The following is a 13,998-nucleotide window of genomic DNA, read 5'->3' as shown; positions in this document are numbered from 1 at the left end:
GGCCAGCAAGACCTCACCGCCTAACAAAACACCCCGCCCACTGCCTACCCGTCACCCGGGGTGAGGCGGCCGCTCGAGGCCGGAGGGCGGAGCCGCCAGATCCTCGCGCGAGACCAGCCACGCGACTTCCCAGAAAGCCTCAGGCAAACATCTTAATAGCTAGGGAGCCGGTTTAGAGCGGAAGGGTGGGCGGGGCTAGCCCAGATATTTAGCGGCACTGGCAGCCACGCCCCAAATCGGAAGTGACGGAGACGAGCTAGCGCGTCGAAGATAGCTCTATGGTTTTCCTCCCGTTCTTGAGTCGGGAAATGGCCGCTGTGTAGTTACAACGGAGATAAGTCCCGGGAACCGTGCTTTCCGCGTTTCAGGTAGGCCCCATGTTTCATTCAAATCACTCAAAGCGCAGTAAATGCCGACGACGAGTGAATATTTTTGAATCTTTTGTGGGGAGTGAGGCGTTGGCGGCTACAGGAGGACCGACGAGACGTTTCGCCGTTATTTATGCGTTTCTCCGTCAGATCTCCTCAGGTTTTCGAGGTATTACTGGTCGAAAAGGTGGGGGGGTGGCGTGAGTAGCGAGAAAGATGCGCGCGCGCGCGGTTACGAACCTGGCTCTAAACCCAGGGACCGCGCGGCCTTCCCGTGCGCGTGCGCACATCTCCCTCTTCAACCCTTCCCCCATTTCCTCGGCCCGCGGACCCTTGCGCGCGCCCGGCTGAAATCTCGCGGCGCACGCGCGCTTCCTCCTTTCTCCGCCTACGGCTCCCGAGACCGCTGGAGGTGCAGCTTGTGTTCGCTTCTCATTGGCTGGTAGCGCCACCTTTCTTCCAGGTTTTGGGGCTTTGGTAAAACAACTGTGACCTGCAGCAAAGTGCGCTGGGTAGGTTGACCCATTTTCGCGTCGTCTTTAAACTCCTTTTTCCCCGCCTTCACTCTACCCGTCGGTTTACGCCTCGCTTGCCTCGCTTTTTTTGTTTGTTTCTGTCTTAGCAACATGTTTTGCGGTCTCTCGTCTCTGACACCGGTGTCCGCCTCCGGCCCTCGGTGTCGCGGGACAGTTTTCTCCGAGGTGGTTAATTAATGCCGGATCCCGCGGCAGCCCTCTCTCTCTTTTGAAGCGAACGTGCGCACTCTTGACTCGTCAAGAGTTGGTGCCTAGTTACCATTTCCCAGCGTGGGGAGCAGGCCTCAGCTGGTGGATGGAAGAGTGGCCCTTTCTCCCCCCACCCCCGGGCCAGGACCGCGGACCCTAAAGGCGGTTCTCCAGTAGTACGAGCGACACCGTCACCTTTCGCCATGTGATGCAGGTCTTTATAACGAGTCAGAAATACTGCAACCATGATGGGTAGTCAGCTGGGGTAAATGGGTAGTGGGGAGTTGGAAGTTAGGGATTTTGCCCTCCTTTTAAGTCCATAACTTGGCCTTCTTCACGTTTAAGATTGACCTTATTGCAATCAAGTAGCAGTATTGGCAACTAATATTGCCAATATTAGTTGGCAAAATTTTCTACGTCAATTTTTTTTTAACGTTTTAGATTGAAAAAAATTCTGACTAAAGTTGAAAGCAGATTTGACTAAAACTGATGTAAAGAGATTACTTTAGATAGACACATCTTTTTGTAGCAGCGCCTTTTAATTTTTCTTGGGTATTAAAGATCAAAATTCCTTAATCGTGTAAATTCTCATTCCGGTTGGACCCTCTAGTTGGAATAGTTGGGCTACTGTTTAGACAAAAGAAGTCAACGTAAAACCGCTACAACTTTATTTCCATTTTTATGTGATTCTAGCCAATTCAGAAGAAGTAATTTTATGAGAAGGATTATGTATCTAAAATAACTCACGGTGAAAAACCCAAAGTTTATGTACTGATGGCTTATAGTCATCTTGTTTTATGGATACCATGTTTCCACTGTAACATGGTGATAAACATTGGAATCCCCTTTCAGAATTAAAATGATAGCATAGGAGATTTTTTAGCTAGAGCTGATTCTTGTAAGAACAATAGTATTTTAGGACTCCGAGACAGATCTCTAAAAACTATTTGATAGGCTCAAGTCTGGTTGAATTAATTGAATTCAGCTAGCTCTATTAGATTTAACTGTGTGATGAGAAAACTGGTAGAAATAGGTAAAAGTCTTTTCAAGTTATACATAGAGCTTTGGATTGTGAGTTTCCAGAAACTACATTCAAAATCCTTAGTTGAGGGGATCCCTGGGTGGCGCAGCGGTTTGGCGCCTGCCTTTGGCCCAGGGCGCGATCCTGGAGACCCGGGATCGAATCCCACGTCGGGCTCCCGGTGCATGGAGCCTGCTTCTCCCTCTGCCTGTGTCTCTGCCTCTCTCTCTCTCTCATTCAATGTGACTATCATAAATAAATAAAAAAAAAATTAAAAAAACAAAAAACAAAAAAAAAAACAAAATCCTTAGTTGAACACTAGCTGAATTATCCTGTGTAATTTATTAATCAACAAAGAAGTGGATAAAGGGACTCAAGAAGCCCAATAGATCTTTTTTTTTTTTAATTTTTATTTATTTATGATAGAGAGAGAGAGGCAGAGACACAGGCAGAGGGAGAAGCAGGCTCCATGCACCGGGAGCCCGACGTGGGATTCGATCCGGGGTCTCCAGGATCGCGCCCTGGGCCAAAGGCAGGCGCCAAACCTCTGCGCCACCCAGGGATCCCAAGAAGCCCAATAGATCTTTGGATAGCAAGTATAAATGATAGGTTCTACTTTTAGGTTATGAATTTGTTCCATTTTCACATCCAGCTTCTTAGACAGTTGATCATAAGTGTTATCTCAGAATCTTAAGCTTAATGTTTTGTTTCCAGGACTGAAAAAAATTACAGACATTAAGGTAGTAATAATTCTAGCCTATATTTGTGTAATATGTTGTGGAGTTTTCAAACTTGGTCCAGTATTTCTCCAAAAAGGTAGAAAATTTTAAGGCCACATGAACCAGGGAGTGGCATAGTCTGGTCTTGAACTCAGGTATTTTTCTTAGTCCCATGCTGGTTTTTTTTTTTTTTTTTTTTTAAAGCAAGATGACAAGTTGGACAAAGAAATAAAAACTTGTGACTAAATGTATCTTTTTTCACAAACTTTTAATTATGGAAATTTTCAAGCACAAAAGTAGAATAGTAAACTCCCATACTCCCCTCATCTAGGTTTAGTAATTGTTAGCATTTACCAATTTTATTATTATTTATGTACTTTTTTGAGAGGATATTAAAGCAAAATTCCAGCCATTTTATTATGCATTTATAATGCTGATTAATGCTATATCAAAAAATATTAAGAGTATTCTTAAAAAGAACCATTTGAAGCAAAATTAGTAGATAACGTTCAGGAGAAACCGTTATAAACCAGTTACCAATAATGATAGCTGATTTTTTTTTTTTTAAAGATTCCATTTATTTATGAGAGACACACACCGAGAAAGGCAGAGACACAGGCAGAGAGAGAAGCAGGCTCCATGCAGGTAGCCTGATGACTCCAGAATCACACCCTGCCGAAGGCAGATGCTCAACTGCTGAGCCACCCAGGCCTCCCCTGATAGCTGATGTTTGAGTGTATTCTGTGTGTCAAATGTTACACTGTTTACACTCATTAGTTTATGAAACCTTAAACTTGTGAGTACCATTATTGTTAGCCTTATTTTATACCTTTTATACCTGTGGAAATTGAAGCTGAAAGAGATTAAGGTAACTTTTCTAGTATTGAGCATCTAGTTAATGTCAAGTTAGGATTTTCAAGATTTTAATTTATTCACGAGAGACACAGAGGGAGAAGCAGGCTCCTCGCAGGGAGCTGGATGTGAGACTTAATCCCCAGACTTGGGGTGAGCTCTGAGCTGAAGGCAGATGCTTAACTGCCTCATCCTGAACCTAGTTTATTGTAATAATAATAGTTTTAGGATTAAAGATATGAATAGCAATTTTGTTTACAGAAATTTGGAAGCCAAACTCCTGAATTTACTAAAATGAAAACTTGACTCAAGTAGCTTGATAGAGTAATCTAAAGAACCCCTTTTTCAGCTTGAGTATTTTGTTGAACTCAATTGTCTGCTCTTTTTTCATCACTTGTGTTCTAGTTGATTATAATGTATTATTTCATAAAAGATAGACTTTGTTAAGGTATTTAAGAACTTTATTTATAAAAGCCTGATTTATTCTCTTATATTCCTCACTGGTTGATGAATCAGTTGTATAAAAATACATAAGGCAATTTATTCCCTCTCTTTTTTTTTACAGTCTGCTAGTAAGTGATCTTAGTTGTAATAAAGGGAAGATTGATTTGGCATTTTGAATTCTATATATAGGTTATGGCCACATCAAGCACCTGTCAGGATATTGGAGAGAGTGCAAGAGTTGGAATCAGGAGATCTGGGTCAAATTCTGGATTAACCGATTATACTCTATGACCATGGGCAACCTAGAAAGGCAAAGAAATCTTGTTTACCCTCCTAAACTTGCACAGCACGTAGGTGTTTGAGCTCAAAACTGAGAATTAAGGAGCACATTGAATTTTTCCTGTCATTCTCTCTGCTCCACACCAACCTATGAGCAAGAACTGTTGACAACTATTCCAAACCCAGATTCTGACTTGCCTTTTTTTCCCAACTTTATTGCTACCACCTTTTCCAAGTAACCATTACATTGAATTTCACCTTCTAATTAGTCTCCTTGTACTCTCTGTATTGCCCATGCTGTTCACAGTAGCCATTTTAAATGTAAATCTGATGGTGTGACTTTCCTAATTGCAGAGCCTTCCCATTGCAGTTAGAATAAAATCCAGTCTGGCCTGCTTTCTAGATGCAATTTGATCTGGTCTTTTCCTACCTCTTCCACCTTATCTCATACCCTCCCCATGATCAGAGTGTGTTAATCATCTTAGTGGTCTTTCTGTCCTGAATTTACCAAGTTTGTGTCTTCTGCCTAGAATGCTCTTGTTTCTGTGTAACTTTGCAGTGTTCCTTGTCTTTAGCTTAAATGTTCTTATAGAGGGCCCAATAACCCACCTTTGTGGTCCTGTCCACTTCTTAATACATCAGCTAGTAGGTATTTTTTTTTTAAATTTTCCTCCCTTTAACATAAGCTCCGAGAGAGTAGGAAATTTAATGTCTCACTTGAAGTACAGTATTTCCAGTGCTACAATAATAATGGTTAGCATGTAATAGGCACCTTGTAAATTCAGATGAATTCTGAAAACTTCAAATTCTTGTCATTTGAGAGATGAGTTAACATGTAATTTATGAGAATTAGATGATTTTATTTAGCACGTGGTTGGTATTCAGATGTTTTTTGCGATGAATTGTTGATTTCTGTTCCTCTTTAGTTGGTTTTTGGAGAACGGGCACTTCTTCCATACTCCCCATTTCCTGTAAAACCTAGCATAGTGCTTTGTACATAGACTTCTTTTTAAAAAATGTTAGCTGAACTGATTATGGTTTTTGTACTATTAAATATTGTTACTAAATGTTTATATTTTGCATTAAATGTTATATTAAATATGCATCATACTTCACATATCTTGGAGTTCTTTTATGAATACTTGAATATATTTATAGTTTGGAACAAGAATGCCTATCTACTAGTATAACAGCCTACAGCCCCTCCTGCCTTTGTTATTTCTAGTGTGTATTTTCTTGGAATTTCAAAAGTCATGATCTGGCATAAAGAGGGATTGGGCAGTTGGTTTTCCTTCAGATATGTAGAAATTAAAATTAGCCTTCTCAAATTGTTTAGGGGGAAGTATTAGTTAAAATGAGCCTTGTATCACTTCCAGGAGTGAATCAGTATAGTATTGGACTTCTAGGTCCGGAATAAAGTTTCATAACAAGCATCAGTTTAGATGATTAGTTTCTCTCTGCCTCCTTGGGGGGATTTGATATTTTTAAAACTAAACATGCATACACTTTAGAAATCCTTTTGTTTCTGTATCTATGGTCTTTTGTTTTATTTATTTATTTATTTATTTATTTATTTATTTATTTATTTATTTATTTATTTTTGGTCTTTTGTTTTTATTTTTTATTTTAGTATGTTTCCCCTAAGTAGTAGTTCCTATTCTTCCTAATTTGAACTTCAAATCTTTTTATCTCCTCAACTGTAGGGCCATTGGTATATAGGGGAACAATGTTCTTGATTGACCAGTTTAATCTTAACATTTCTTTTGTATTTCCAATTTTGTTGCATTTTTTTTTGGATCTTTGGTAAGATCCACAGATTTTCATATTTATATGTAGTTTTTTCATTTAAAGTGGTCTGTGAATTCCTTGTTAGGCATGTTTTAATCTTCTATTTAATTTCTGCTCTCCTAGTGTTTTTTGACTGTTCTTTGCATGTAATTGGTAATCACTGATTGTTACTTTGAGGCTAATAACCTTTATTGATAACTGCTTAATATTTTGTGCAAAATTTAAATTTATTTGCATTGTAATAGTAAATTAGGAAGACTGTTGGTTTTCTTTAGGTATTTTGATTTATAGGCTTTTATTGGAATGTCTACATGTATCAAAATGATTTTAGGCACAGAGCTTACTGTGATAGCTCTTAATAAGAATCCTAAAGACCAGTTTCAGATGAAACTGAACTGTACAAAGGAAGTGGCCAAGAGAGAATAAAGAATAAGATAAGTAGCAAAGCCTTAAAGATAAATTCATACTTTAGCTAAGGTATAATTGTAGCATTATGAATAATTTCTAGTAGATGACACGTTTTGATATTCCAAGAATACCGTATTTGGCATTATATTAGCCACTTGAAAATTTTCTGATAGGATAGCAGCATAGGTTGTTTTTTAAAGTCCAAATTGCTAAAATGAGAATTCAAGTATTTAAATTAAAAAATAAAATGCTGTCAGCTTCATGGTGCACTTCTACATTCTGATAAAAGCAAAAAAATTTCTTAAGCTTTTATGGTTAAAAGTTTATTTCCTAAAACAGGTTCCCTTTCCCTGAAATCATTAGTACCTTTATTAAGAGTTTACTTCAGTGCTAACTATAATTCATTATTGTGAACAGTGGATATTTACCATAAATCAAACTCATATATGTGTATTTTTTTTTATCTTTGCTAGGAATTTGAATTGAGTTTAATTTCTCAGAACATTTTCTCCAGGAAGAATTTTACAGTATCTCAAAGACTTCACTTGACTGCTTATTCCTGCATAAAACCCAAGGTAAATAGCATTCATTTTTCTACTTTTCAGTTTTGGTTTATTTGAGAAAATGTGGCTACTTAATTCATGAATTTGAGTGATTGAAAGTCGTAAGTTTGAAGCTTTTTTAAAATTTTTTTATTATTATTTTTTTGCATTTTGGTGGCTTATATTAAATAAGCTAGATTTAGAAGTTTTAGGAAAAAGATTCTTTTTTTCTCTCCTGCTTCTCTGTTTTGTGTCTCCTTCCACTTTTATAAACACGTCAACTTAGATGCAGGACAATAACTTCTCTGTCCTTATGCATATAAGAGGAATTCTGTAACTTAGCTTTTTTAACACCCTTAAATCGCTATTAAGGTAATTAAAGTTGATTGTATTACATGTATCAACTCGTTTAGTCTTCACTACAACTCTCAGGAAGATACTGTCTTTATATATTATTTACGAGAAGATAGAGATGATATTTGTCTTTATGAGGATAGTTTTATTTTGAAATGTGAAACCTTAAATTTGTCATTTATGGTTTTGATGAAATATGTGTGGACATTGTGTTGCTTCTGTAATTGAACTCAATTGTAGTACTTTTAAGTACTATTTTCATAATATGGAGCAGTGCTTAGGTAGGTAAAAATAAAAGCTTTCAAAAATATTTGGTTGTAGGAGAAATTGTTTCTGTGGCAGTTAACAGGATATTAGAAGTTCAGTGAGCCCATTTTTATGGAAATAGCTTATTTTGGTAATAAGTTAGTGGAAATTTGGAAATGGTTACAGCAGAAATAAACTTAGGGAGGCGCATATAGGTTTTCTAAATTATTTAGTCCTGTTAATGATTTTTGTACCCAGTGAGGTTTAATTATTGCACTAGATATTAAGTAGTGTTGAGAAAAGTTTGAATATTGGCACCCAACTTTTTTTTTCTTGTACTTCCAGTATCTTTCTTGCAGCAATCTTCCTCGTTTGTTTTTTATCCTTTTACTTCTACTTACCCAAAAGCTACAGGATGAACTTAGCATTGTTCACATAAGTCCTGTTTTTTTTTTTTTTTAAGCATACGTCCATTTTTTTTATGTAATCCTGCAGTGTTGTATACGTGGAGTGGTTAATTTAGCCCCATTTTTTTTTTTTTAATTTAGCCCCATTTTAAGGCCATAAACATTTAGGATGATAGTCTGCTAGGTTTACTATTATTATTTTTAGTATTATGCCACTTGTATTTTCTTTGTTTCAGGTTCCTTATCTGATATTATTGCTCTATTTTTTTTTTTTTTATCTTTTTACAGGAGAGGTAGGCATTTATATTGGGCATGGAATAACATCTAACATACTACTGTAGTCTTAGATTGCTCTTTCTGGCTTCTGCAGCTGCTGCCTTTTTGAATTGAGGTACATAGATAGTATAGTCCGTAGAAATCTTCTGTTCTATCTGCAATATACAGTACCTGTCATGCAGGTGAAGATAAATAGTTAGGGATAATTGTCTTAGTGTTCATTTGAAAATGGTGATAAGTAATATCCTTTAAGAAACTTAAGTCTTGGGGATCCCTGGGTGGCGCAGTGGTTTGGTGCCTGCCTTTGGCCCAGGGCGCGATCCTGGAGACCCGGGATCGAATCCCACGTCGGGCTCCCGGTGCATGGAGCCTGCTTCTCTCTCTGCCTGTGTCTCCGCCTCCTTCTCTCTCTCTCTCTCTCTCTCTCTCTCTCTCTCTCTCTCTCTCTCTGACTATCATAAATTTAAAAAAAAAATAAATAAAAAAAATAAACTTAAGTCTTGTAAGATGTAGTTTTACAGCATATATATACAGGTGTGAAACGTCTTTCATTGAATTGTGATTTTTTACTTTTGCTCTCATTAACTAGGAGAAAGAAATGGGTCGCTCCAATTCTAGATCACATTCTTCAAGATCAAAGTCTAGATCACAGTCTAGTTCTCGATCAAGATCAAGATCGCATTCTAGGAAGAAGAGATACAGGTGAATTACTGTGCTTTTAATCAGCTAATGATTGATTATAGAGTGCTTACTATATTTAGCTACAATCCTAAACTCAGTATATTTTGTCAGCCTTGTGAAGTGGATCTATTCTTGCCTTCATTTTAGAGTTGGGGAAATTGAGAATTGTTCAAGTTGCAAGTTAGTAAGTGTCAGAGCTTAAGTTTGAGTTCAGTTAATGTGACTTCAGATCTCAGATTCTTACCATACTGTGCTTTTGTATAGTGAATTTCTTTGAATTTATGTTGAGATAAGTTGGATAGTGAGAATAATATGACTGTAAACTGTCTTTGCATATTATTTCAGTTTCTCATTGTTTCTGATGTCTCAGTACGTATGCCTTTAGCCAGTAGTATTTCATTGATGAATATTCTTCTATGCCATTAAATATTCTTTTACTCTGCTACTTTAAGCGCCTTTATAACTTTATTAATTTGTTAGTATGTCCTGTTGGATATTTTCCCCTGTTTTCTATGCCTTTGTTCCTAAGGCCTTTACTTTATTCTCTCAATATTTATCTCAGACGTGAGACTTTTAAAACCGTAAACTTTACTTTTATATAAATGAGAGGTTTTGTTTTTCAAATGTACACTTTTGATTTTGACTGTTGACCTGTTAAATTCAACCAGGAGTATTTAGGAGGATAGAGAATGGAATAGTTTATTTTTCTTATATTGATATTTATTTCATTTTTAGTTCTAGGTCTCGTTCCAGGACATATTCAAGATCTCGTAGTAGAGATCGTATTTATTCTAGAGATTATCGCCGAGATTACAGAAATAATAGAGGAATGAGACGACCTTATGGGTACAGAGGAAGGGGCAGAGGGTATTATCAAGGAGGAGGAGGTAGATATCATCGAGGTGGTTATAGACCTGTCTGGAATAGAAGACACTCTAGGAGTCCTAGACGAGGTCGTTCCCGTTCCAGGAGTCCAAAAAGAAGATCCGTTTCTTCTCAAAGATCCCGAAGCAGATCTCGCCGGTCATATAGATCATCTAGGTCTCCAAGATCATCCTCTTCTCGTTCTTCATCCCCATATAGCAAATCTCCTGTCTCTAAAAGACGAGGGTCTCAGGAAAAACAAACCAAAAAAGCTGAAGGGGAGCCCCAAGAAGAGAGTCCTTTGAAAAGTAAATCACAGGAGGAGCCGAAAGATACATTTGAACATGACCCGTCTGAATCTATTGATGAGTTTAACAAATCATCAGCCACATCTGGTGATATTTGGCCTGGCCTTTCAGCTTATGATAATAGTCCCAGATCACCTCATAGTCCTTCACCGATTGCTACACCACCTAGTCAGAGTTCATCTTGCTCTGATGCCCCCATGCTCAGTACAGTCCACTCTGCAAAAAACACCCCCTCTCAGCATTCACATTCCATTCAGCATAGTCCTGAAAGGTCTGGGTCTGGTTCTGTTGGAAATGGATCTAGTCGGTACAGTCCTTCTCAGAATAGTCCAATTCATCATATCCCTTCACGAAGAAGCCCTGCAAAGACAATCACACCACAGAATGCTCCAAGAGATGACGCTAGGGGACGTTCTTCATTTTATCCTGATGGTGGAGATCAGGAATCTGCAAAGACAGGAAAATTCTTAAAAAGGTAAGCACTAAAATATTTAGATAATAATATTAATACTCTTAATTTTGAATTCTCTTTCAATTTTTAAGACTTAACATTGCACTATGATGTGTATTAGCTGTTACTCAAGACTTTATAATTCTAAGTTTATACCGTATCTGGTTAACTTTGCAAATTAAGTGTTTTAATAGAAGCTAATTTGTATTTTTCTTTTTAATTTTACTCTCAGTCAAGAATTGTAGACAAGAAATTGAGTAGCATAAAGCATAACTGATGGTAAACTTGTAAGAACTTGCAGAGATAAATTTTGTATTAGCACTGAAAGCTTGTTTCCTTCATCATTATAATGTGTCCTACGTAAATAATGTAGTTATAGTGCATGTTCTTACTTGTGTTGGTATTATACATGCAGCTGCCAATTATTAAGAAATTTGACTATAAAAAGATAATGGTGTTTCTTATTCTAGTAACATTTGTTTAAATTCTGATTTCAAGCATTGCTAGAGTTGCCAAAAAACTCAGTGAAAATTGGGTTCTAATGTAGTTTGACTCTGAGAAAATAGAACAGGTAGGCAAATATTTATGGGGTAGTGCTGTACAAACTACATTTAAATTTCTTGTTGAACTGATACAGTATTCAGTATTCCCAGAAATCATTTTCTGCAGCAGAGTATATATGAAATATTTTGTGATTCAGAGTATTAAATAATAATTAATTTAAAGTCACTTGTGAACTATTTTTGGTAGATGAATGTAATAGTCTGAAATTTTGAGTATAATTATAAGTAGAATTCTGATAGAGAAATATGTTGCTTATGGGATATAAGTGCTGTATGGATGCTTTTGATGTTTTTTAAAAGTGGAATCTGAAGAAAACACTTTTCAGTAGAGTTTTTTTTTTTCTCTATTACTGGCTCTACAGTATTGGGCAGCACATATAAATATGCAAGTGATCCACAGTGAATGCAATCCAGAGTTACCATTCTCTTCTCTGCTTATTCACAGGTTCACAGATGAAGAGTCTAGAGTATTCCTGCTTGATAGGGGTAATACCAGGGATAAAGAGGCTCCAAAGGAGAAAGGATCAGAGAAAGGGAGGGCAGAGGGAGAATGGGAAGATCAGGAAGCACTAGATTACTTTAGTGATAAAGAGTCTGGAAAACAAAAGTTTAACGATTCAGAAGGGGATGACACAGAGGAGACAGAGGATTATAGACAGTTCAGAAAGTCAGTCCTTGCAGATCAGGGTAAAAATTTTGCTACTACATCTCACCGGAATACTGAGGAGGAAGGACCCAAGTACAAGTCCAAAGTTTCACTGAAAGGCAATAGAGAAAGTGACGGATTTAGAGAAGAAAAAAATTATAAACTTAAAGAGACTGGCTACGTAGTGGAAAGGCCTAGCACTGCAAAAGATAAGCACAAGGAAGACGACAAAAATTCTGAGAGAATAACAGTAAAGAAAGAAACTCAATCACCTGAGCAGGTAAAGTCTGAAAAGCTCAAAGACCTCTTTGATTACAGTCCCCCTCTACACAAGAATCTGGATGCACGAGAAAAGTCTACCTTCCGAGAGGAGAGCCCACTTAGGATCAAAATGATAGCCAGTGATTCGCATCGTCCGGAAGTCAAACTCAAAATGGCACCTGTTCCTCTTGATGATTCTAACAGGTAATTCCACACTGATGCCCAGGAAATAATCTGTGTGGTTTACTTAATATCCTAGTTAATTATCTTACTTTCTGAACATACTCCCATTTCATATTCAAACCAATGGTATATTTTGTTTGTTATGTGTGTGTTTGTTACCGATATGCTCCAGACCTGCTTCCTTGACTAAAGACAGGCTACTTGCTAGTACACTTGTCCATTCTGTCAAGAAGGAACAAGAATTCCGATCCATCTTTGACCACATTAAGTTGCCACAGGCCAGCAAAAGCACTTCAGAGTCTTTTATTCAACACATTGTGTCCTTGGTTCATCACGTAAAAGGTATGTTTACTATTGTGAATGAAATTTTTCTTGCAAATGAAAATGAATAGGTAGACTTTTAATAATGTACTCTAGGGCTAGCAAGTACACATATAGGGACCATTAGAAATTTGGAGAAATAGTTTCATGAAAGAGCCATCAGTCTTGCTGACATTAAGACCCATGGAGATATTTAATAAAAAGTGATTGAAATACCAGGTAGAGTTGAAACACACTCTAAAAATGTATATAATGAGAAAATTGATACTTACTTATTTAATGAGGAGTCTTTGAAATGTGTCGTTGTACCTGAAGGGCAGAATGCTTACAGATGTTTTCTCATTGCATGAAATGCCATATAATGCACTCTTGCATAAATTTATAAAAAAGTGAGGTTGTATTATTACTGAGTACTATTAAGAACTTCTTTTCCATTTTTAAAGACACCTGAAACCAGCAGAAAAGCAGTATTGATTTTGTCTATATTTTTGTTACTTAATTTGTTGCAATACTTAGTTTTTTTAAATGATACATTGGAAAAGAGTTTATTGGAATTCTATAAGGAAAAAAGTTCAAGAAATTTAATGTTAGATGAGTAGTGATTATATGAATAGTTACTAATTAGGATAATAATGACAATTCGTTAGTCCTGAAGATAAGGGTGTTCATTTCAGCTAAAGTAATCATCCTCTGTTTTCACCAGTATGTAAATCAAAGTTACTAGTGATTTTCAAAGGTTTTAGGGTGTGACTTTTTGGGCAATTAGGTTGTTTCGTTTTTGTTACTTTCTTTTTGTGTTTAAAAGGCAGCTTACTATGAAGTAGGTTCTTACCCAGGAAGCTCTGTGGTTGTTGGTCTTAAATGCCATTTTTTAAAGTTTCTTTTTGTGTGAGAACAACTCATTGTAATAGCTGAAACCTATCACTAGCGAATTCTTTTGTACAGTTGATGTTTCAAAACAGTGAATAGTTAATGCATTTCTTTTTGACTGTAATTATTTAAACATGGTAACAAGAGTTTTGTTATTTGGCTATAACTAGGTTTGTGAACCAGTTTATGACCATATTATTGTGGTACATAAAATACTAAACCTTAACATTTTTTTCTTTTTTTTTTTTACTTTTTTTGACCTGTCTCCACATTTTACAATTTATTGCTGGATTTTGAGATCAGGTTTTGATAAAATTTTTTCTTTTTCTTTTTCATTTTCTTTTTCTTTTTCTTTTTTTTTAAAGAACTGTAGTTATGTTTCATTATTGGTATTGTTGCAACCGATCTGAACAGCTCTTTC

General features: G+C 36.7%; 1 protein-coding gene across 3 annotated transcripts in view; it reads left to right on the top strand.

The window, feature by feature from the left end:
* Positions 1 to 252: 252 nt before the first annotated feature.
* The window catches only part of BCLAF1 (BCL2 associated transcription factor 1), a 29,514-nt gene continuing 15,768 nt past the window's right edge, over positions 253 to 13,998 (top strand). For all 3 annotated transcript variants that reach the window (XR_008664320.1, XM_055324663.1, XM_055324662.1), the window contains exons 1-6: positions 253 to 368; positions 7,078 to 7,179; positions 9,019 to 9,131; positions 9,846 to 10,757; positions 11,742 to 12,407; positions 12,559 to 12,728. Coding sequence is in view for 2 of the 3 variants with exons in the window: in XM_055324663.1 (XP_055180638.1) it covers positions 9,028 to 9,131; positions 9,846 to 10,757; positions 11,742 to 12,407; positions 12,559 to 12,728 (1,852 nt within the window). In the remaining variant the exon portion in view is untranslated. The remainder of the gene's footprint in view (positions 369 to 7,077; positions 7,180 to 9,018; positions 9,132 to 9,845; positions 10,758 to 11,741; positions 12,408 to 12,558; positions 12,729 to 13,998) is intronic.

This window comes from Nyctereutes procyonoides, unplaced genomic scaffold, assembly GCF_905146905.1.
Source record: "Nyctereutes procyonoides isolate TBG_1078 unplaced genomic scaffold, NYPRO_anot_genome, whole genome shotgun sequence".
Classification (NCBI taxonomy): Eukaryota; Metazoa; Chordata; class Mammalia; order Carnivora; family Canidae; genus Nyctereutes; species Nyctereutes procyonoides.
The sequence above is the reverse complement of the archived record's forward strand: the minus strand, read 5'-3'. Positions and strand labels throughout refer to the sequence as shown.